Source organism: Haplochromis burtoni, unplaced genomic scaffold, assembly GCF_018398535.1.
Source record: "Haplochromis burtoni strain Fernald_Lab_line unplaced genomic scaffold, NCSU_Asbu1 Contig_121, whole genome shotgun sequence".
NCBI classification, from domain to species: Eukaryota; Metazoa; Chordata; class Actinopteri; order Cichliformes; family Cichlidae; genus Haplochromis; species Haplochromis burtoni.
The window spans coordinates 77,568-100,495 of NW_024582482.1; the positions used below are offsets into that span (position 1 = coordinate 77,568).

Here is a 22,928-nt window from a genome sequence, read left to right on the forward strand (position 1 = left end):
CGTCGCCTGGCTGTGACGTAACCGGCCTTCAAATGCGGCCTCCGAAGGATGCAGCCTACGTTTTGGGACACAGCTAGAGTCTCTCTGTATGGAGTTCACATGTTCACCTCGTGTTTGTGTGGAGTCTCTCTGGGTACTCCATCTTCTCCTACAGTCTAAATCAGGGGTCTCAAACTCCAGTCCTCAATGGCCAGTGTCCTGCAACTTTTCCATGTGTCCCTGTTGCAACACACCTGAATACAATGAGTAGGTCATTAGCAGGGCTCTATAGAACTTGACTGCATGCTGAGGTGGCAATTCAGCCATTTGATTCATGTGACAGCAGCTCAGCAGAGTGAATGAACATGGTGCAATAAAAGTACTTTTAAAAGTACATTTTTCCAGACACTCACATTTATTTAAATTTACTTGAGTGGGGTTAGGGATTGCCACTTCAGCATGCAGTCAGCTATAGTGTCTTGCTAATGACCTACTCATTGTATTCAGATGTGTTGCAAAAGGGACACTGGAAAAGGTGCAGGACAACGTCCTCGAGGACTGGAGTTCGAGACCCTGGTCTAAAGCAATGATCCCCAACCCACGCGCCATAGACTGGTACCGGTCCACGAGTCCTGGGTGCCGTTGGTGTTGTGCATATAATAATAAAAACGTACAGAACACAACTGGGTCTGCCGTGCATGCTTTTTTTTTTATAGTCATATCATTTTACTTTGTCTTATTTATCCGCGACACCTTAAAGGCCGGTCCTTGACGCGAAAAAGGTTGGGGACCGGTGATCTAAAGACATGCAGTTAGTGGGGTTAGGTTAGTGATTCTAAATTGCCCATAGGTGTGAGTGTGAAGGGTTGTCTCTCTCTATGTGTTAGCTCTACCACCAGTTTGTGCCAAACGTTTGGGAGCCGACCTGCTCCTTGACTGACCTCATCCAAGGCCGAATGGCCCCCCGGCCCAAACTGGGAAAATGGGGGTATGTGGCAGGGTGTGGTTTGTGGCTCAGCTGCAGGGGAGGGGTGAAGCAGCGGGTTTAGGGAACAGTGCCAAGGAAGGCTGGGTGGCACAGCTGATATCCATCACACTATCCACGCCTTCTTTATTGAAACAAATTAAAAGTTGTAAAGCCTTCTGAAAGACAGTCCATGAACTAACCCCAGACTCTCCAGTTTACACTGTGGACTCTCCAGAAAACCACACAACTTGTGGAATTCTGAATCACATAGGTCATTTCCTCTTAACTGCAAGTCTCTCAGATGGGAAGGGTTGGATTTCAGAGCAGAGGCCAGAGCCGTTAAGGTTTCGTTTGACAAATTGCAGCGAATCAATCTGGAAAAAAAGAATAACATGAAAGTAAACTTATAAACCCACCAGATGTGCTGGTTTTAAATAAATACCTCAAGTTTAATTTATCCTGATTGATTAGTTTTTCACTTTAAACAGGAAGGCCACTTTGACATGATGGTCCATTTAAGAGAAGGACATTCTTCCAAAAACATCAAATTGTCAGTACAACATTCAAACATATATTGGGTCTATACCATAAAAATGCTTTAAGGTCCTAAATCTGAAAATTTTCTTTAATGTGTTCTGGATCAGTATGATAAGATGATCATCAGACATTATTTATGCAGTCAGGCTGAAGTAACCTTGACAGACACACTACTTGATCAGCTATCAGTTGAAACAAACCTGAGTTCAGTGGATCTTTTGTACATGCATTTTAATTAGAATGGACAAACAAATTTACTTTAAAAACTAACAGTGGACATGTTCTGCAATAAATGATATTTGGTTTTACCTGAGAGTCTCCAATTTACACTTTTGATTCTCCAGAAAACCGCATAGCTCCTTCACTAGTGCACCCTCTGGGTTGTAGTTGAAGCTCAGGTCCAGATGTTTCAGGTTGGAGGGGTTGGACCTCAGAGCTGAGCCCAGAGAAGCGCAGCTGATTGATGACAAATAGTGGCCCCTCAAACTGTAAAAAGACCAAAAAAAAATAAAAAATAAAAATGCAGGTTTAGAAAACAATGCTGGGTGAATGAGTCAGTGTTTTAGAATTGCTGCAGAGGGTTCATAGCTACTCTGTCCATTTTGTGAAGTGGTCAGCTCAACTCAAGACTAGTATGTTGTCAGTCAGCTCTGTGCGCACATAGCTGCAGCAGCCCCTCACTGCTCAGTGGATAGTTCTCCATAGTGTAAATGTAAACATCTACAGAGTAAATGTTCACCAACAAGATGGTAGGGAACGCCTGCTTGAGAGGGGGTAACCCTTAGCTTAGCACTAACCGCTCCATGCTTCCCTTACTTCTGCATTCTATTCTTTTGGAGTACTGATGATGTTTAGTAAAGTCATAACCACAACTGAGATGGGTGTCACATCTAGGTTTGGATTCCCACAACAATTTTTAACAGACATACACAAACATCTTGACTGTTGTACTGCTTTACTACCAGTGTCAGCAGAAACCGCTGCAAACACCCTTTGTTCTGTTATGAACATAAACAGATACATTTTCTAATCAACTTTGATTTTATTTTCACAGATTGGCATTGCCTCTGAATGCCTTTAATAGCATAGACAGAGTATGTAAATAACTTTTTAGTATGTTTTAACCTTGGGATTTGAAAAAAAATACCATGCTGCTAATGCTAAGAAGTCCTGAGTCAGAGGCTAATTGATTTAGATAAGTATGACTTATGAATATACTGAGGGCTACTGAGTCCTTGCTAAAGTGCACTGGATTCAAGTCCAGCCTTGGCTATTCTTTTTACTCTCTATATAAAAATGAGGAAATATTGGCCAAACGTTCTTCGTGAGTATAATGTAACAAAAGAGTGATATTTGACTACTTTTTGCTGTCTCTAATGTAATAATGGTAAAATTGTGTGGTTCCTTCCTTCCTTATTCTCCCTCAGGCTGTCTATAAACTGTTAAAAACTTTGGCATAGAAAGTAAAAATAAAACAAAACAGAACAAAACAAAACAAAACACAATAAAATGAAATTAAATCACATCACTGCTGTTGCTGGTAGACCGGGCTTTATTTTTTACGTAAATTGGTGGATGTAAACTGTTGGGATGACCCTTCCCCTTTTTTGTCATTGCCAGACTCAACATGAGGTTCAATGTGTTCTACCAGTGTCCTATGGTTCACAGTTGCTGGGAGCAACACAGTGGACATCTGATGAAAAGAAAAGGTCTCTTTGATGGTTTAAAACTGCTTGTTATTCAGAAAAAGTTTGACTCTGAATCAACATGTTTGGTGATGTGACATGTTTTGTCTATAAATTTACTCACTGATATATTGATGCATGATCTTTCATCCAGGTAAGTAGATGCCAAAAAGTTGATTCTGCACATCTGGACTTAGCGTTTTTTTTGTGTGGGAGAAACGTTTCGTCACTCATCCAAGTGACTTCTTCAGTCTCAGCTGACTGCAGGTTTCCAACCTTATAAACAGGACATTTGCACAATGACTGACACCAGCACCACTGAAAGACCAATGGGCTGTGAGGTCAGTTCCTTGATCATTAATATGCAAATTGCTCAACAACCACCGAGGGATAGACTATTGATCAACAACCACTAATCCAAGACCACTGTTCATTGGCCATGAGTTCCATTCACAGAGAGTTGGGGAATGGCTGCAATCACAGCACTGTAAGATGGTGACAGATGTACCCTTAGGCCCCCTCCTTCAGAGGTGGTCTTTCCTTTTTCATGTAAATGGCCTCCTTGACTCCGTGCTCAAACCAGGATTCCTCCTCATCCAGGATGTGGACATCCTCATCCAATTTTTGGTGCAGTGTGCTTTGGAGTTTAAAAGCTAGAGAGACGCGATGTTTAGTGAAGATGTGTCTCAGAGTTTCCGATACTTTTGACACATAAAGGACCACTACGGGTTTTCGCTTAGACAGCAGTTTTCCTTCTCTCCTTGATCACCTGGAGCTCTACTTAGGAGCCTTCCCAGCTTTGACGAAACGTTTCTCCCACTGACAACCCTATCAAACAATAGCAAGTCATTTTCCCCCACCGTTTTCCAACAATGCAGAACTGAGTGAAGTGCTGCAATATTTAATCTAATTTACACCTTTGACAAAATTCACAACCATGCTCACCACATAATTTGCTATGGTTTTATCCCAGCAATTTACTAGCACTTGTAAATGTCAGCTTTCCACAGTGCAAAAAGTCATTAACTGACAGGGATCAATTGATTGGTGATTCATGAGCCCCAAAATTCATGACAGTGATATCAGCCACAATAATTGTTCATATCATATTCATCTTAGCATACAACAAAAGCATCATGTCTAACCTTAGAGTCTCCAGTCTGCAACCTGGACTCTCCAGAAAATCACACAGCTTCTTCATTCCTGAATCCTTCATGTTGATGAAACTCAGGTCCAGATGTTTCAGATGGGAAGGGTTTGACTTAATAGCTGCGACCAGAGAAGCACAGCTTATCTCTGACAAACCACAGTCATCCAATCTGAATTGAGAATGAAACATCAAATCAGATATTGAATAATCAATAGGATTATGCAATCAGATATTAGTTCTCTAAAATAAAAGCTAGTGTTCACTGATGAAACAGATCAGTTGTTTTCTGACAAAAGTAAAAGTTCCATGAGAAAACAAATGATGTGAAATTAGATTTACTCCAGCAGTTCAACAACTGATGTCTATATACATCTTGCGAGGCTGTCAGATGTAATCCAGCTTCATTTCCTGTAAGCATGAGCCCAACATCCTTCTGACAGATGTTACTGGTTTTCTGATCCCTTGCTCTAACTTTCAGTAACCATTATATACTCAGGAGATTCTGCCATTTTAGTACATAGCCTGCTGTGTTGTCCTTGATACTATAGATCATGCTATCCATAACTCTAGGTTGAGACACTTTAATCCTTAATTCCTTAATTTTTGACAATGGTTTTAAACCTGTTTAACCCACAGAAGTTTTACATTAAATAGGTTTTAGGGGACCTGTCATTTGGGCTTACCCTAGGGGTCTATTTTTGGCCCAGCTCTTTTGGCAATTTTTATGCTCCCTTTGGGCTCAATAAAAATACTGTTGAAATTAATTTCTTTAAACTTTGGCTAACTGCAAAGCTGATGTCATTTGTAGGGATTATCCATGCCTTTATTTTGCCTCAGTTGTCTGGAGGTCCAGACATAGGGGAGCTTGGGCCTTTATAGCAGTTACTCCTAAACAGTGGAACAAACTGCCTCTTCATATCAGAATCTCTCCAGCATTAGACACTTTAATCATCAGGCTGAAACCAATTTTTTGGTTTTTAATTTAAATTGAGTTGAAATTCTGAATGAATGAATAAAATAAGAAAGATTTCTGACGCACTTTGTTAAGGATAAAGCATAAAAATATTTAATTGATGCAGCAATTCAGCACATAAAACAGAGACTGTCTTCATCGGTTTTGATGGTTTTGTCATTAACAGTGTCTAAGCAATCACTCTCTTTTTATTGAGAATTTATTTTTTATTTCACCCCACTGATGAGAACCTGTTTGAAAAACCATGTAGTTTGCTCAAGTTTTCTTACATTGGGGTTTCTTTTAAACCCCATCTCTGATTTATCTTTCATTTTTGTTTTTTTGTGTGCGCGCTGTTGTTTATAAATGCGCTGTACAACATGTGACTTGGCTTTTTGACTGTCACCATTCTCCCCCAAACAGTTTCACTAAGGAATGGTGGAGCTGAAAAGGCTGCAGGTTTACAGGATCATTGCTCTGACGTAAATGTATTTGGTGAAAGCAGTAACCTACTGACCTTAGAGTCTCCAGTTTACATTGTGGGTTCTTCAGAAAACTACACAGATGGCTTACTCCTGAATCCTGCAGTTTATTTCTACTTAGGTCCAGATGTTTCAGACGAGAAGGGTAGGATGTTAGAGCTGAGCTGAGAGCATCGCAGCTTACATCTGTCAGATTACAGCGACTCAATCTGAATAGTGAATAAACGATGTAGAAAAAAGTAATTAATAACATCGCATGTAGACATGTCTCACTGGAGTCTATCATTCCCCGAACACCATCAGATCAAACACTGGACTAGAAATATAAGATTCTGACTCTTATTTTATCTATATTACAATCATCCTTCTGAACACAAACCAAGTAGATGTCTTACAAAGTTACACAGCACAAAGAAATATATTCCCTTTCTTGGGTTACTTCTGAGTCAGGACACAAGTCGATCATTTTATCTTGTTGAATATGTTAAGGAGCAGAAACTGTTAGCAAACTGACCTCAGAGTCTCCAGTCTACAGTTTGGACTTTCCAGTGAAGAAAATAGCTGCTTCACGTCTGAATCACGCAAGTTGTTTTCGCTCAGGTCCAACTCTATTAGATGTGAAGGACTGGACTTCAGAGCTGAGGCCACAATTTCACAGTGCATCTTAGACAGTCCGCAGGCAGCAAGTCTATAAGGACATGCATATTACAAAACATTTAATGAAAGATGATGCTATGGATCACATTGACTCTGTGGGACAAATAATATTTAGTTTGCAACTGAAAAAAAGTCAAAGCAAAGCATTGTGGGCATTTTTCAATTATGTGATTGGTTACTTTGATAGACAGTTCAGGTTACTGTGTAGTATAGACAGCAACCCCTAACCCTACTCAATTAAATTTACATAAAAGTAAGTAAAGTACGTTTTGTACCTCCAAAAGTACTTTTATTGCACCATGTTCATTCACTCTGCTGAGCTGCTGTAACATGAATCAAATGGCTGAAGTGCCACTTCAGCATGCAGTCAAGTTCTATAGAGTCTTGCTAATGACCTATTCATTTTATTCAGGTGTGTTGCAGCAGAGACACATTTAAAAGTTTCAGGACACCTGCCCTCGAGGAATGAAGTTTGACACCCCTACTTAAGAGGGTTACTGACCCACTATTGACCATGTGGCTCACCACATGAGCCAAGGTGTGAAAAAAGTGTGGGTCATTATCATCAGAGGTTTTGGGTGAAAGCATTGTTAGACCTCGCCTCACTCCATCATGTGGCCCATTAAGATGAGGGGTTGAGGCGCCATGGAAGGGTTGATGCTTGTGATCCCAAACATTATATTACATTATACTGAGAATGTCTGAAAAATTAAACTATTAATCTACAAAGATTTATAATTTTTTTTTAATCAAATCCGTACTCACCGAGCATTTTTGCAGTTCCTCACAGCTGGAATCAGACTCTGCCGACCAATCTCTGTTGTGTTATATTTCTTCAAGTCTAACTCTTCTAGAACATTATCGGACATCTGCAACATGTAGGTCAGATCTGAACAGTTCATCAAAGAAAGTTGCTTCTTGTGGATTTGCTGAAATATTGAGAAGTCCTTCATCTCCATCAGACAGTGGAAGATGTTGATGCTTCTGGCAGGAGGCTGTCCAAATAGGTTTATCTCTTTCAGATTATTGATGACTCTCTGAATAATTTCTGGACCGTTCTCTGTCTGACCAAGCAGATCTCCTAAGAGTCTCTGGTTGGACTCCAGAGTGAGGCCATGAAGGAAGCGAACAAACTTGTCCAGGTGGGTATTTTTACTTTGGAGTAACTTTTTCATTAATCCACTTAGAAAGACATCTAGAGATGAGTTGCAATCATCCAGTCTTCCTGTTCTTTCTGTATTCCTGTTGTTGCAACAGTAGAAAATGTAGACTGCAGCCAGAAACTCCTGAATACTCTGATGAATAAAGCAGTAGACTGGTTTCTGTAAGATACCTTGCTCTCTTTTAAAGATCTCCGTATAAACTTCTGTGTGCAACAAGGCCTCTGTAGCATCCAGACCACACTGATCTAGGTCTTCTTGGTAGAAGAAGGTGTTTCCTTTTTCCAGATGTTTAAATGCCAGCCTCCCCAGTTTCAGAAGAAATTTCCTTTCAGCCATCTCACTTGTTTCATGTCCCCCCACATGTTTGTTCCCCTTCTTCATCTGAACCAACAAGAAGTGTGAGTACATGTCAGTCAGGGTCTTGGGCAGCTCTCCTCTCTGCTCTGTAGTCAACATGTGCTCCAGAACTGTAGCAGTGATCCAGCAGAAGACTGGGATTCTACACATGATGTGGAGGCTCCTGGATGTCTTCATGTGGGAGATGATTCTGCTGGACAGCTCTTCATCACTGAATCTCCTCCTGAAGTACTCCTCCTTCTGGGCGTCAGTGAAGCCTCGTACTTCTGTTAGCCTGTCAACACATGTAGGAGGGATCTGATTGGCTGCTGCAGGTCGGGAAGTTATCCAGACGAGAGCCGAGGGAAGCAGATTCCCCTGGATGAGGTTTGTCAGCAGCTGGCTGACTGATGACTTCTGTGTGACATCAGACAGCAGCTTCCTGTTGGTGAAATCCAATGAAAGTCTGCTTTCATCCAGGCCGTCAAAGATGAACAAAAGCTGAGAGACAGCCAGCTTCTCTGCTGTGACCTTCTGTAATGTTGGATGGAAAACATGGAGCAGCTCCAGAAGACTGTACTGCTCATCTCTGATCAGGTTCAGCTCCCTGAATGAAAGCAGAACCACCACACTGACATGTTGGTTCTCCAAGCCCTCTGCCCAGTCCAGAGTGAACTTCTGCACTGAGAAGGTTTTTCCAACACCAGCCACGCCGTTGGTCAGAACCACTCTGATGGGTCTCTGTTGGTCAGGTAAGGCTTTAAAGATGTCCTGGCACCTGATTGGAGTGTCATGGAGGGCGTCCATCTTGGAAGCTGTCTCCAGCTGCATCACCTCATGTTGGTCATGAACGTCTTCATTCTGTGCCTCTGTGATGTAGAGCTCAGTGTAGATCTTGTTCGGGAGGGTTCCACTTCCTGTATTATCAGTTTCTTCAGTCAAACTTTCAAACCTCCTCCTAAGACTGGTCTTATATTCTTCTAAAACGTCTTCCAGACTTGCATCTGCTGATTGACAACAAGAAACCAAAAAGAATGAAATGTCTTTAGTGTGTGAAACTGCATGAAAAACAGATTTTTATCTTTTGACGGGAGGGATGGGAATGGTGTTAAGCATTGTAAATTGTAAATAAGCTTCAGAAAATAGTAAATCATGTAACATGACATTTTCAGCATTAAGTTATAACCAGTGTGTGACTTATTTAAAACATTTTGATTCAACCTTTTTTTTTGTCACAGCAGAGACAAGAAGCAACTGTTAAAAATGTTCCTAATGAGACATTTTAAGAGGGAAAATTCCCCTCATACTGGCTTCACATCATTGGCTTCTTGTTAAATCCAGAGCTGAATTCAAAATGCTTCTCACATAAAAAGGGCCATAATAAAACAGCCCCATCTTATGTGAGAGGCCTCACAGTATCATATCAGATAGATGGAGCACTTTGCTCTCAGGCTGCAGGTTTTATCCTGCCCTCCTCCCCTCATTCCAACCAGTCGTGGTGGATGGCGGCCCGTCACTGAACCTGGTTCCGTCTCAGTTTTCGACTGTACAAAGAGAGAGTTCTTCTTTCTTAATGTCTCCAAGTCGTTGCTCGTAGGGAGTTGTCTGAGGCTTTATTACTGAGGCTTTACCTTACACTATAAAGTGCCATAAGGTGGCGGTTGTGACTTGGTGCTATATGAATAAAATTTAAGCAATAGCAGCAAAGTAACAAAAACTGTTAACCCAAGAAAATAATGGAAGGAAATAGTTCTGAATATGCTTAATATGCGAATCCTCATCTTATATAGTTCATGTAATCTACTACATGTAATTTCATTCAGTGTGATGTTATATGTAATCTGTGTGGGAAAAACTAGAGTTATCGTCGTCTTAGTGAGCTCTGTGGGTCAGAAATTTCTGGCTCTGTACGAAGTGAGGGCTCGTGAGCGCGCTCCATTTGTTCTCCATGTGATCCTTTACTCTCTGTGCTACTGCGTCTCTTTGCCTGCTGTGCTACACCCTGGGATTACTGTTGCTTGGCCATTTACATGATTCTGTTCTTGTTGTACAGTAGCTGCTTAATAAAGTGTGTAAATGAACTCTGCTCTTCTTTAGATGATCTTTTGTTGGGTGTTTTTTTTTTTTTTAATTTCATCTAAAAATCTACAAATGACCAGCTAAAATTTTGGCCCAGCAGCACACGCAGCCATACAAACTATTTCATTTTCAGCTGCTGCTATGAAATCAGAGCCAAATGGAAAAGCCTGCTGCAGCGTTTTTCACTCTGATTTTCTGTTTGTATTTGGATTCAGCCAGTATCCAGTATTTGGATCATTTATTTCCAACAAACAATTGAATCCTTTAGTTTCCAACACATCACCCAGTTTGCATCAGTATTGATCTCCAGCATGTTTTTCTCCGCGCGAGAGCCATTATGCTTTCAGTGCGTTCCTCTGATTTTTTTGAGTAGTATATATTGAGGATTGCCTGATATTGTGAGCAGGTGGGGAACATGACAGCTGAACTTTAGCAAACCAGGTGAAAAATAATTAAGACAGGAAGTAAAACTAACATGAGACATGAAAGGAAACAACATTCAAAGTAAAACAGGAAAAAAACCTATACCATAAAAAATCTAATGAAATCTTTTTCATGCACCTACAAAACAAGAAGTCAAGTTTTCAAAAATGTGTTCATCAGCACACCGATACCGACTCTTACTTTGGACAGAGATGCCACAACTGGTAGCGACTGAATCCTCTGAGACATCTTGACCCAAAGCACAGCAGGACAACTGCTCCTCCTCCTCCACACCAACATCACTGTTCTCTCTGAGGACACAAAGGGAAAATGATTATTACCAGTACAACTGTCAAAGTGACCAAAGTGACTCACACGCAGGTGTTTACAGTGCATTCATCTGTAGTGAATAGTGAAGCACAGTTCAAAAAGACAACAGGACAAGTTGATGCAGGAACTTGCCTTAGTTAAAGGTACAGCTGCACAAACTAAGTTCAAACCTGATCCTTTTCTATGCAGAGCTCTTCTCTAAGGTCAAAAGTGTTTTTCTCAAGGTTTCCCACCCAATGACTGCTTTCAGTTTGTCACGTTAGGTGCAGTGTGGAAGATTATTCCATGATCAATGGTCTTTGATCAATGATTGTTGATCAATGGTCATGACGATTTGAATATTAATGATCAATGAAATGATGTCACAGCCAGTGGGCTGGTTTCAGTCATTGTGCAAATGTACTGTTTATAAGACTGGAAAGCTGCAGTCAGCTGTGTGTGACCACCCAACAATTTATCGTTGATGGAGTTCATCTTGTTCCAGAACAAGGAAGGGAAAATGCAGCTTTTTTCCTTCTGCTGTCTTTCTTGAACTGATCAAAACTATAACGTGGGAGAAGTGGAACTGCTAGCTGGCGGGAGGGAGCACAACACCTGCTCATTGTTCATCGTTTGACTGACCACAAGCATCTTGCATATCTCACAGCAGCCACTCAAGACAAGCCAGGTGGGCCCTCTCCTTTGCTTGGTTCAACTGTGTTATGATCTATAGACCCGGCAACCCAAAACGAGAAACCCAACACTTTGTCCCGTCAATTCTCAACTTCTGATGCCACGGCAGAGGAGACCATTATTTTTCTGCCCTCCTGCATTGTTTGTTTGCTATACTAAGAGATTGAGTCATTTTCTGAAATGCATAGCGGGACACATGTCCCAGATGTTGAACTTCACATCATATCATGCTTTGTAGATACTTGCAAATCTCTATAATATTAAAGCTTGGTATTCTACACTAAAAAGCTATGAAACCCTGAAAAAGAACCAGCTGTTTTTCTGTATTCTTTAAATTAAAAATATTGACCATTATTAGCTGCAAAGGCCTTTGAAACGGATTTGCACAGGGCAGATGTATTCAGGTGAAAATGTATGACTATATTATGCCAAGCTTTTGAGGATCTTAATGTCTTTTTCCTTTTTGGCAGTTTTGTTCGCTGACTGTGGCAGATCAATACTGAACTATAGGTTAAAAGTCTTCATATAACAGGAAAGTTTTTCAGCTGCATTATTCACTTGGAAACTCAATCTCTGATTTTCAGAATCCATTTGTTCCATTCCAATCATATTACCAAATCATACACTTTTGTTGTTGTTGTTATAAATGTTATTTTGGTTTTAGCGAGAGCAATTTTTCGCTTCTTTTTGACTTTTTAAAGATGCATCTTGTGGGCTTCAAGTATTTGGAGTTTCCATCCAAACTTCTACATTCTGAAGCCTCTACAGCTCTGAAGATATTCAGAGATGCTGAACCAAACAACCAACCGTATCTTCTAAGCCTACATTTTATTTCTTTTTAGTTTGATGACAAAAAGTAGCCCCTCAATCAGCCGTACATCTCTGGGCTCAACTCTAAAGTCCAACCTCCTCCTTAGGTTTGTCCTTAAGGCTAAAAGTCCAAATTCTTGAGACGTAACAAAATTCAGTTAAAATGAAGTCTTTATTTTAAACTAATCTTACAAACCAATACCAACTAAAAATTGGCAACTGATATTACCAAAGTCACTTTGTCTATTCTCATAAACTGATCGGACTGTATTCATTTTATATATAAAGCTCCAGTCACCTCAAAGTGTTACTGGGCACTCCACTGGTATGGAATGTCTGGTAAACGTCTGTACAGGTGTTTTTGAAGTAATAATCATCACAATCTCAAACTTCCAGTAGTAAACTCCACTGACACCAAGTCCACCTGTTTGTCCACATTCTTTTAAAGATTTCAAAGTGAAACGTTTTGCACGGATACTGTGGAATTTTCTCTTCTTCCTGTTAAACCAGTCCTCTCCCACTCAATCTTACTTGTCCTTTTAAACTTGTAATTGTTTCTATATACTGAGTTTACCTATGTTCTCCATTTCCTTCGTGTACATTAGAGACAGTATCTTACTTTGTGTCGGTCACAGACAGACGGCTGGATCCTGGAGACTCCAGATCACTCATCTTCAGTCAGTCTGAGAGAGAAACCAGCAGTACTGACTGTGAAAGGAGAACCAGAATCATGGTGAGTCACATCCAAGACTGACAGAACAAAAAATGAAACACACTCATGGTCTCGTAAAAAGTGACTGAGGAGAAGGAGGCAGGCCTTCATCAACACAAATCAAACAACCTCATGGTCCTGGACCAATGCAAGTCAACAGCTGCGAGCCACCAGTCCTCCCCTCAGTAAACTACCATTGCAGTTATACATAAATATACATAAACCATCAAGTTCCAGTCAAAATACATCCAAATCATTCAAGCTGCGCTCAAGCTGCGGTCAACAGAAAGATTTGCCTCATGCTCACCCTACCTTTCTGCTCATCAACATCAGGTGCCGTGAACAGGTGAGTGCAACCACATTTATCATCTACCACACCCATGAGACACGCCCCACACCCGTGCACCAATACAGTGAGTCCATTTAAACCAACCCACTTAGTCAAAAAGGAACAACTCATATGGCTCCTACATACCGGCCCCTAATTATTTTAGAGCAATAATTACATCATACTTATCATGTAGGAGACATATTGAGAAACATGATCATTCAAAAATACAATTTCAATTCAAAATAAACAAATACACATTAATACAAAGAGACATTTGAAAAAGTCAATTTTCATGACTCTTCTGCTTCCTGTAGAAGACACACTTTAGTCATCGGCCTGTCCAAACAACCAGTCTTTGTTTTAACACGAACCTGACGTACAAGTCCTTTACCGTCAGAAATTGCTTCCACAATCGTTCCAGTCACCCAAGAGTTACGAGGCGCAGAATCATCGACAACGATAACCACATCCCCAGGAATGAAGTTCCGTCCGATTCTCTGCCACTTCTGACGCTCTTGAAGCTGGGGCAGGTACTCCTTGACCCAGCGCTTCCAGAACAGGTCAGACATGTACTGTACTTGCCTCCATCGACGTCGTCCATACACGTCCCCCTTCTGAAACACTCCTGGTGGTATCAATGGCTTGGTCTTAAGCAGCAACAGATGGTTAGGAGTCAAGGCCTCCAAATCATTAGGATCAGTAGAGGCTTTGGTTATTGGTCTACTGTTCACAATAGCCTCTGCCTCACAAAGAACTGTACAAAGGCCTTCTTCGTCCAAATTCTGCACTTTCAAAATGGAATTTAACACCTTCCTGACAGACCTTATGAGACGTTCCCAAACACCGCCATGATGGGAACCAGCAGGAGGATTAAAAATCCACTTTATGCCCTTTTGCAGCAGCATCTCATGAATCTGTGCCTGATTCCATCCTTCCACTGCCTCTTTCAACTCACGTTCGCCACCCACAAAGTTCACAGAGCACACTTCTTCCAGTGTAACCTCCTGGTCCAGTATTATGTCATTTCCTCTGGGAATATTCCTGTCCTGTTGCTGTCGGTTGCCACCAAACATGAACCCAAAATCACCAAAGAAACTGGAGAAGATATCGCTGTGAGAGCTGTGGTGACCCTCTTTGAGCCTGTACTCTCCATACATGTCATACTGTTTCCTTTTCTCCTTATCTGAGAGGACCTCATAGGCTGCCCCCAAGTCTGCGAACTTGTCCAGGGCTTGCGGGTCGTCTTGGTTTCTGTCGGGGTGTAACTGCAAAGCCAGCTTTCTGTAGGCCTTCTTGATGTCCCTGATTGATGCACTCTTGTATTCATTTGCATCAACAGCATGAACTAAATTGGCCATTTTAATCTCTGGATCATTAAGAGATCTTTCCAAAATCAAGGTTCACTGGCCAATTAATTTCTGGTTCAGCAAGAAACTTTGGCCCTGACAACCAGGAATCATCCTTGACAAACTTCCGTTTAAGGCTCATAGCTCGCTGTTCTACAGCCTTCCTATTATTTGGCATGTTTACCTGATTGCACCTAAAAGGTAAACCAATGGTGTAATGACCATCAACCAACTTAACAGAATCCATCACTGACTTCATAAACTGCTGATCTTCTCTAGACAAAGCAAACTGCTCATCCTGAATACATTCTGGAAAATCAGCCTTCATTTGACGTTCCCACAGCTCATCCAACCTTGCCACGGAAATCCTATTGACACTCACATCAAAAATGTCAGTCTTACAATCCTCTCTGAGAGGACCATTCACCGTCCAACCCAGCATAGTTTTTACTGCTTGGGGCCTCCATCCTGACTTCTAACAACCTCCCATGGCTCTAAAGCCTTGGGCACATTGGTCCCGATCAACAGGTCTACCCCGGAATTTATCTCCAGTATCTTAATATAGCGCAAATGTGGCCATCTATCGAGATCTTCCTGTCGGGGAATATTACATTGATGAACAGGCATGCTTTTCTGAGTAAATAAGTCAGGCAAGTCACAGTAGTGATCCAAATCCAAACCAGCTACTTCCAAATCAAACAACAACATAACTACTGACCATTTTCTCCTGACCCATTGTCCGCAACAGAATGCCAGTTTTCCTTCCTGAAAGATTCAGCCTATTCATGAGCCCTTCAGTACAAAATGAAGCTGAGCTCCCAGGATCTAGGAAAGCATAGGTTATCAGTGACTGATTACCTTTCTTGGACTTCACTCTAACTGATATTACGGATAAAGCACTATTTTGCTCACCGGCCCCAGTAACACCACTGCTTTGCACAGCACATGAAGGACCTTCATCTGGTGGTTCTCCCCCTCCTATAGTTTGCACTGAAACACTTTCCCTCTGCTTGGAGTGGATATGTAAGAGCGTGGGGTGTTTCTGATTACAAACTTTACACAAGAGACGTTTCCTACAGTCCCTGCTTCTGTGCCCAATGCGCAGACAACCAAAACACACACCATTCTCTTTCAAAAAAGATAATCTTTCACAGCGCAACTTTCTTTCAAATGAAGGACACAAATCCAACATATGCCCTGCTCCACAAAACAAGCAAACCTTGGTCACACCTGAACCACTCTCTTGCCTCAACACTGGCTCAATCTTCCCTTCCACCTTGGCCACTGTAGTAGCAAAACTACTCCGCTTAGCCTTAGGGTAAAACTGAGACTTATTATTCCTCGCCTCTTTTCTGATGGCTGTCGGGGGATCCTGTATATCTCCAAACAATGGGTCACTTGCGATCTTAACTTGCCTTTCGACAAACTCAACAACATTGCTAAAAAACACTTTACGTTGAAACCTCTCCTGCAGATCGTACACAACATTCCTCCACTTATCCCTGAGCCTATAAGGCAACTTTTTTATAACTGCTTGCATATTAGCAGAGACATCCAACTCATGCAAGGACTCCACGTCTCCCATTGCATTGCAACATTGCCTTAATAAAAACCCATATTCCTGCAAAGCCTTCACATCATCAGATTTTATAGGTGGCCATTTACTGACCCTTTCAATGTAGGCAGCAGCAATTTTCAGCGAATTGCCAAAGTTCTCTTGGAGCAAAGATTTAGCTTTAGCATATCCATACTCAGCAGGCATATACTGACAGCTTCTGACCATTTCTCTTGGATGGCCTCTAGTGTATTGCTCGAGAAAATATAAACAATCCTTAGCACTGTGAGCTTGACTCTCCACCATGTGCTCAAAAGCTCTCATAAATGTTTGATATTGCAAAGGATCACCATCAAATAACTGAATGTCACGCCTTGGTAACAAAAACAGAGACTGCTGCTCAGCCAATAAAGTTGTAATTTCATTTTGTTTCTTCAAAACTGTGACTAGATGATCATGACCCTCACCACCTTGCACTGTATGTGTGAGAGGTTTTGATTGTGCGTGAGACTGCGACATCATCTGAGTAGTTGAAACTGCACCTGGAAATACTTGATATAACTTCGTCTCTGACTGTTTTTAACCTTGGGCCTTACATCCAATACATGCGCTTGATGATCACTTGCATCAACACCCTGATATGGTCGCTCTGGTAACACAGGTTTGAACGTCGGAGCATTAGGATTTAAAACGCCTAAACGCCCCTGCTCTCGTTCTAAATACGAATTCATTCCATCAGATTTAACATTAACAGCACTTGAGACTCGGGACATTTCAGAAGCTTTTAAAACATTCACCTTTGCTGCTGAGGCTGCTATTTCAGTTTCTAAGTCAAGCAGCTCCTTTCTTTTCTTAAGCTGTATTTCTTGTTCTTCCAAAGCATGCTTTTCTTTCAACAACCTCTGTCGAACAAGAAGGGCAGCCATGTCAGCCTCTGCCGTTATGCGTGCTGACAAGGCAGATGAAACCATTGAGCCACTGAGTGATGATTTACTTTTCCTACAACTTTTGTTTCCAACATTAGAGATGCTATCACTTGGATTAACATCATCTATCGCAGCACCTTTACCAACATTCCCGGCGTGCCTAGAAGCACCAGAACCCTTTCCAGTAGGTAATACATCAGAAGACTCAACAACAGGTGGATTTAAATGTGGCAACTCAAGCTCAGACACCAGATTTTTACTCTGAGGGTTTCCCTTTGCATCATGAAGCCATTTCTTTATCTCTTCCATAAACTCAGTATTATGTGCTCGCACACTTATAAACCAAGCAGTTTGTTTTTCTTGCTCTTGAGCAAGCAAAGGGAGCAAGGTTTCATGCAGATGAGTTGCCTCATTAAGCAACACAGACAAATTCTCTAACTGAGCCTGAACAGTAGAAACATCTTCAGATTGCTTTAATTCTTTAATAACCTTTATGACCTTTTTAATTTTATTAATCTTAGTGTGACGTTCTGTCTGAAGCCTTTCAATCTGATTCTCCAAAGCCTTAGTAGTCGGTTTCGGCTGTCTTTTCTTTCCATCCACATCACCACATTGTATTAATTGGTGTGTTTCCATTTTTCTTCAAAACATTACAAAATCCAAACGCTGAACTGCATCTATGCCACATAGCTTCATTCCAACACATCAACTTGATGACATTCCCTTCAATAAACCTTGGACACACACAATATCCCCCACTATCTGCCTATTAAACCTAACTAACTCAACCTAGTCTTCCGTACATACTAGCGGTGGGTATTTATGTACCTCCATACCGGTACTCCCAAGCCAATGGCTTCAGCCGCCTGATGCACAATAACTAGAAAGCAAATCAGTACAACGCCTAGTGCAGCTGTACTGCTGAAACCTAACAGGGGAATATGACTCCTGAAAGAAATCTGTTTTATGTAGCCAAAGGCTTCATCTTAAAGCTGCATGGACAAAGGCCACAGCAAACTATAAAACTCTCATCAATAAAACTCATCTATATATAAATAATCCAATAAAACCTACAAACTTTTCTGTTGACAATTTGTTGCGGCTCCTCCAACCAATGGCCGCGGCAGGCTAAACATGAGGACACAGATGACGTGCAACAATAAACGCATAAAATACACTTCTGTACCATTTGCTCCTTTTATTCCACGCGCTCAAGCTGCGCTCAAGCTGCGCTCAACAGAAAGATTTGCCTCATGCTCACCCTACCTTTCTGCTCATCAACATCAGGTGCCGTGAACAGATGAGTGCAACCACATTTATCATCTACCACACCCATGAGACACGCCCCACACCCGTGCACCAATACAGTGAGTCCATTTAAACCAACCCACTTAGTCAAAAAGGAACAACTCATATGGCTCCTACAGGTAAATGGCCTGTATTTGTATAGCGCTTTATAGTGTAAAGCATCCAGTCATCCACCCATTCGTGATGGCAGCTACATGTAGCCACAGCCACCCTGGGGCGCACTGACAGAGGCGAGGCTGCTGGACACTGGTGCCCTCTGACCACCACCACCAGTAGGCAAGGGGAGAAGTGTCTTGACCAAGGACACAACGGCCGGGGCTCGAACCGGCAACCTTCCGATTACAAGGCGAACTGCCAACTCTAGAGCCACGATTGCCCGTCATAGATCATACAAGTAGTCATACAACTGTCTCGAAAAGCAACACTTAATACTTTAGTTTGTCTTAAGAACTTAAATGAACGCTGCAAATATTTTCTTAAGTGGATTCTTTTGCAACCCAAAACTCAGCAGCTCTATTCCATATATGCTTTGTTTTGATCTACAGACGCCTATTCTGTCCACATTCAGTGTAAGTGAGACCAAATTTCACCAGCAAAACGTTGTCAACATTTGCGCATGCAAGATCAAACCTGTGATGCAGAGGTTGTTTTGCCTTCATACAGAATACAAGATATCATCATCAGCGGGCCAATATGACCAAACACAGGACCACACATGATGAGTTTGTCCTTCGGTGGATGCCATTAAAGAGTCACCTGGGAGATCATTTTCCAGTCTGCTTTGCTGTGGAGTCCGTGACAGGGTTAGCCTTTCATTCATTCCTTTAATGATGGAGTTAGTATGGGGACCAAAAACTATCAACTGACTCATTCCCTGCCTTGCAGGCTGGGTGTACCAGCTTTCCAAGCGTTACACATTCCCACTCACATGCCAACCCAACCTCACAGTAAGTTCAGTTCAATTCAGTTTTATTTATATAGCAATAAATCACAGCAACAGTCACCTCAAGCTGCTTTATATTGTAAGGTGAAGACCCTACAATATTACAGAGAAAACCCCCACAAGCAGATAAACCTCTATGAGCTAGCACTTGGTGACAGTGGGAATGAAAAAAAAACAAAAACCTTTTAACAGGAAGAAACCGGCAGAACCAGGCTGGGGGAGGGGCGGGGCCATCTGCCGTGACCGGTAGACGATGTAATGACTCATCATTATGTTAGGTGTTAAGAAAATAAACCATCTCCTGCCTGAAAAATGAAAATAAAGAAGGATCTGAAACAAATAATGACAAAGCTACCAACACTGAACTTAATTCAGGTAAACACATAAAACATCCGGTGTATCCGTTTACTGGAAAGTAACCAGACCCAAGTCTAATCTGCCTACGTGAATGATGGTAATTATAAATCCTCTCCATAGTAAAGTTGTTAAGTCATTGTTCATTAATGTTTTTTTCTCAGGTCTGGAGTCTATCAGTCTGAGATGAGGTGTGCTATCCTGGATGTCAGGAAGGAGGAAAGTGAGTCTAAAGGCTGCTCTGATGTCAACATTTATTATTTAACACCTGAAGTTTTAACATACTGGCAGTACTGCAGAGTGGTTTGAGTAATACCTCTCTTGTGAAGCACTTTGTAACATATATCTGTGAAAACTGCTATATAAATAAACTTTTACTCAGTTACTTTACTTGCTTACTTGAAATAGTTGTAATGTGAGTGTTTTTATTTTGACGTGTTATTGACTTGTTTCGGTTAAAACCAATGTGATCTGCACTGAGTCCACAATGAGAGTTGAGATTGACAAATCGTCCTTCCGTGGACTCCACGAGGATCACCTGCGTCTCAGTGAACCCAGCAACACCCTCTGCAGCCTGGAGAGATACTCCAACAGCACTCACGTCATCGGCATCATCCCCCTCAGTGCTTGCGGCACTCAAATTGAGGTAACGAGGGCTCATTTGTGTCAACACACACAAATTCATACCCTCTGCAGTATAACGTAGGAGAGAAGGTTTACATGGAGATAGATGCCTCCTCTACAGTCAACAACACTGAGATTTTTGTCCATAGAACAAGGCTCTTTAAAGGTTTTTAAGGCATCAGGCTATCACTTGAATATTTGTGAATGGCACTGTATGATGGTTAAGCAAGGATTTATGATGAAATTGTAAGTTGTAGTCTCTTTCTTTGCACTCCACTATTATGACCCATGCACCAGACAACAAGAGACAGTTTAGGTTCTGCGTCGAGGCCTTCAAGTTCATTGGTTTACACGATCAGGTAAAGAATGAGTTTAGACCAGACCTCTAAATACGTTTCACATTGTTGTGCTTGAGCAGCACCATCGACTGGAACCAAATTCCTTGTATGTGTTTGCGCATATACTTGGCCAAAAAAGGGGGGTTCTGATTCTGATGAATTCTACACCCAAAACTCAAGCCGTATCTTTTTAATCTGATTAACTTTATTGCATACTCACACATCTCGTGCACACATTGCTTGAAATTTGCTAAAAGTTACCTAATTTTAAAAAAAGTGTATTATGTGAAGAAAACATTGAAAATGTGTCCATCATAGGGGGTGGTTTTGCAGGAAAAAGGCCTGCTTTTGTTTATATGCTATAGTTTGTCATTTGTTGTTTGCTCATGTGGCCAAAGGGCAGATGATGTTTGCTATCAGTCACTAGAATCCTCCTTCAGTATGTTTCAGTGAAACTTTCATGATGATTACCTAATGGGTTTCAGCCAAAATTGTTCTTAAGATCAAGATTGTATTTGTTGTTTTACAGATAATACCAGCAACAGACTGAGAGGGCAGCTATTATGCTCATAATTTAATGCTTAAAATAGTTATTTCATTGGCTGGGAATACATCCTCACATTAGGTTTGACAGCATTTCGAGTTTTGTCTTAAGCATGAACTGAGGCTGCGGTTTGGGGAAGGCCTCAGAGGAGGCTGGCTCCCGGGCCGGGCAGATCTCCATCAGCAGCTTGTAGACAGGGAAGCTAAATAAATAATCTCCATTTAAATCTGTGATGTCCACTTAACGTAAATTCAGTTTTTCCATCAGAATGTTTTAATGCACGTGCAGCACTTGGATACTGAGAGATTTGAGGTTGAGTGACACGCACAGCCAAAAGTTTCACTTGCATTCAGGTTTACATCAGCTGTTCAGTGATGGTATGTGAAGCGGGAAACCCCAACACCAGGTGCGCACAGGGATGCATCAACTCCACGTCAGACGCTCACCACCACTCCCACTGCTGAAAGAGAGGGGCTGTCATGCAGACTGCACAGCACTTAATTTCCCAGGGTCCCCTGTGCTTGAAGAGGTCAGCAGACATCAGCAGGTGTGGGTGTGGAAACAGAGTCGGCTGCTTTGTTTTAGTCACTGTAACTTTGGATAACGCTGAATTAAACTGATCTTCTCTTGTTTCCAGGGAACGCCATGAACCTGAACCTGGTCTTCATAGCTGGATGTCTTCTTGCTGCCGTCGCTATGATCTGTGGCGTGCTCACGTTCAGGGCCGAAACATCGATGGTCAGATACCAAGCTTTGTCCTCAACTGAAAGTTAAAACCCTTCGTGTGCTCCACTGGATGAGATGAAATTATTTAGATCAGCCTGCAGTCTGAGTGTTCATGTATCGTCTCATGTGTGAATTAACTGATGAAAATCAATTATTTTCTATCAGTTATTATTAGAATAGTACACAGCTTTGGGTGCATAAGCTAAAATGGGAAAGAGTTTGTTTTTTAAATCTATAGATTTACAGTATAATTTGAAATGAATAAATCCTGATTATTGATCCTGATCAAAGATTTATACAATAATGAAAGTCTTATTACTGTTTTTGTCCATGTTTACTTTCACCTGTCGACTGTGTAGCTCAAAGTCACAAACAAGCTAACAAAGAGCTTGTTTGTGCTGCTTCTTCCTCCGGGTCTCTCTTGGAAATGAGGATATTTTTCCTTCTGATTAAATAAAGATGAAAAAAATATAACTGCTTCTGTCTGAGATGTGGTGAAACGTGGAATCCAGTAATTGTGACACATACTTCCATTTGTAACACATTTCTTACCAATCTGTAATCTTGGATGAATGTTTGTAATATTATATCAATGTCAAGCTTAAACGACGTCGCACACAGAAGTCTCTGAAATCATCAGAATATGTAGCAAAAGTTCTAAAAGTTCACAGTTTTCTCTTTGTGTCAATATCAATAAACTTCTTACAATGTAACTGGTAACGAAGGAATCTATACGGGGCAGCAGGAATGTTACCACAGCAACCCAAATCAGCTGTTCCTGTCCGTCTCCATAGTAATCGTGGTTACACGTCTTTTCTGTCCAATGTGGCCTTTTTGGTCTCGAGTGTAACCTAACGTTTCATCGTTTGTTTCCATTCATCGATTGCAGACTGTGACAGTGACATGTTCACCTCCTTTAAGAGAGAGTTCTTCACTTAAACACAAAACGTCAGTTTTTCGTGTGATTGAAGGTTTCCCAGCAGGTCAGTAAATACAGAA

The 22,928-nt window shown here is 41.4% G+C and overlaps 1 protein-coding gene and 1 long non-coding RNA gene across 3 annotated transcripts in view; one reads left to right on the top strand and one right to left on the bottom strand.

Annotated features, from left to right (window-relative positions):
- LOC102296405 (NACHT, LRR and PYD domains-containing protein 12) overlaps positions 1–14,638 on the bottom strand; it is a 22,707-nt gene extending 8,069 nt beyond the window's left edge. Inside the window, exons 1-8 of the mRNA XM_042223830.1 lie at positions 14,243–14,638; positions 12,481–12,487; positions 7,175–8,753; positions 6,267–6,440; positions 5,788–5,961; positions 4,314–4,487; positions 1,793–1,969; positions 1,147–1,320 (exon numbers count right to left, since the gene is read on the bottom strand). Coding sequence (XP_042079764.1) covers positions 1,147–1,320; positions 1,793–1,969; positions 4,314–4,487; positions 5,788–5,961; positions 6,267–6,440; positions 7,175–8,753; positions 12,481–12,487; positions 14,243–14,623 — 2,840 coding nt within the window. The 5' untranslated portion in view covers positions 14,624–14,638. The remainder of the gene's footprint in view (positions 1–1,146; positions 1,321–1,792; positions 1,970–4,313; positions 4,488–5,787; positions 5,962–6,266; positions 6,441–7,174; positions 8,754–12,480; positions 12,488–14,242) is intronic.
- A 4,049-nt stretch (positions 14,639–18,687) lies between these two features.
- LOC121815036 lies at positions 18,688–22,916 on the top strand. 2 transcript variants are annotated; one of them, XR_006054745.1, is made up of 4 exons: positions 18,688–18,969; positions 19,064–19,203; positions 19,862–20,343; positions 21,557–22,916. It is a non-coding gene; the product is annotated as an uncharacterized LOC121815036 (long non-coding RNA). The 2 variants fall into 2 exon arrangements; XR_006054744.1 differs by having other exon boundaries at positions 18,688–19,203.
- The last annotated feature ends 12 nt before the right edge of the window (positions 22,917–22,928 follow it).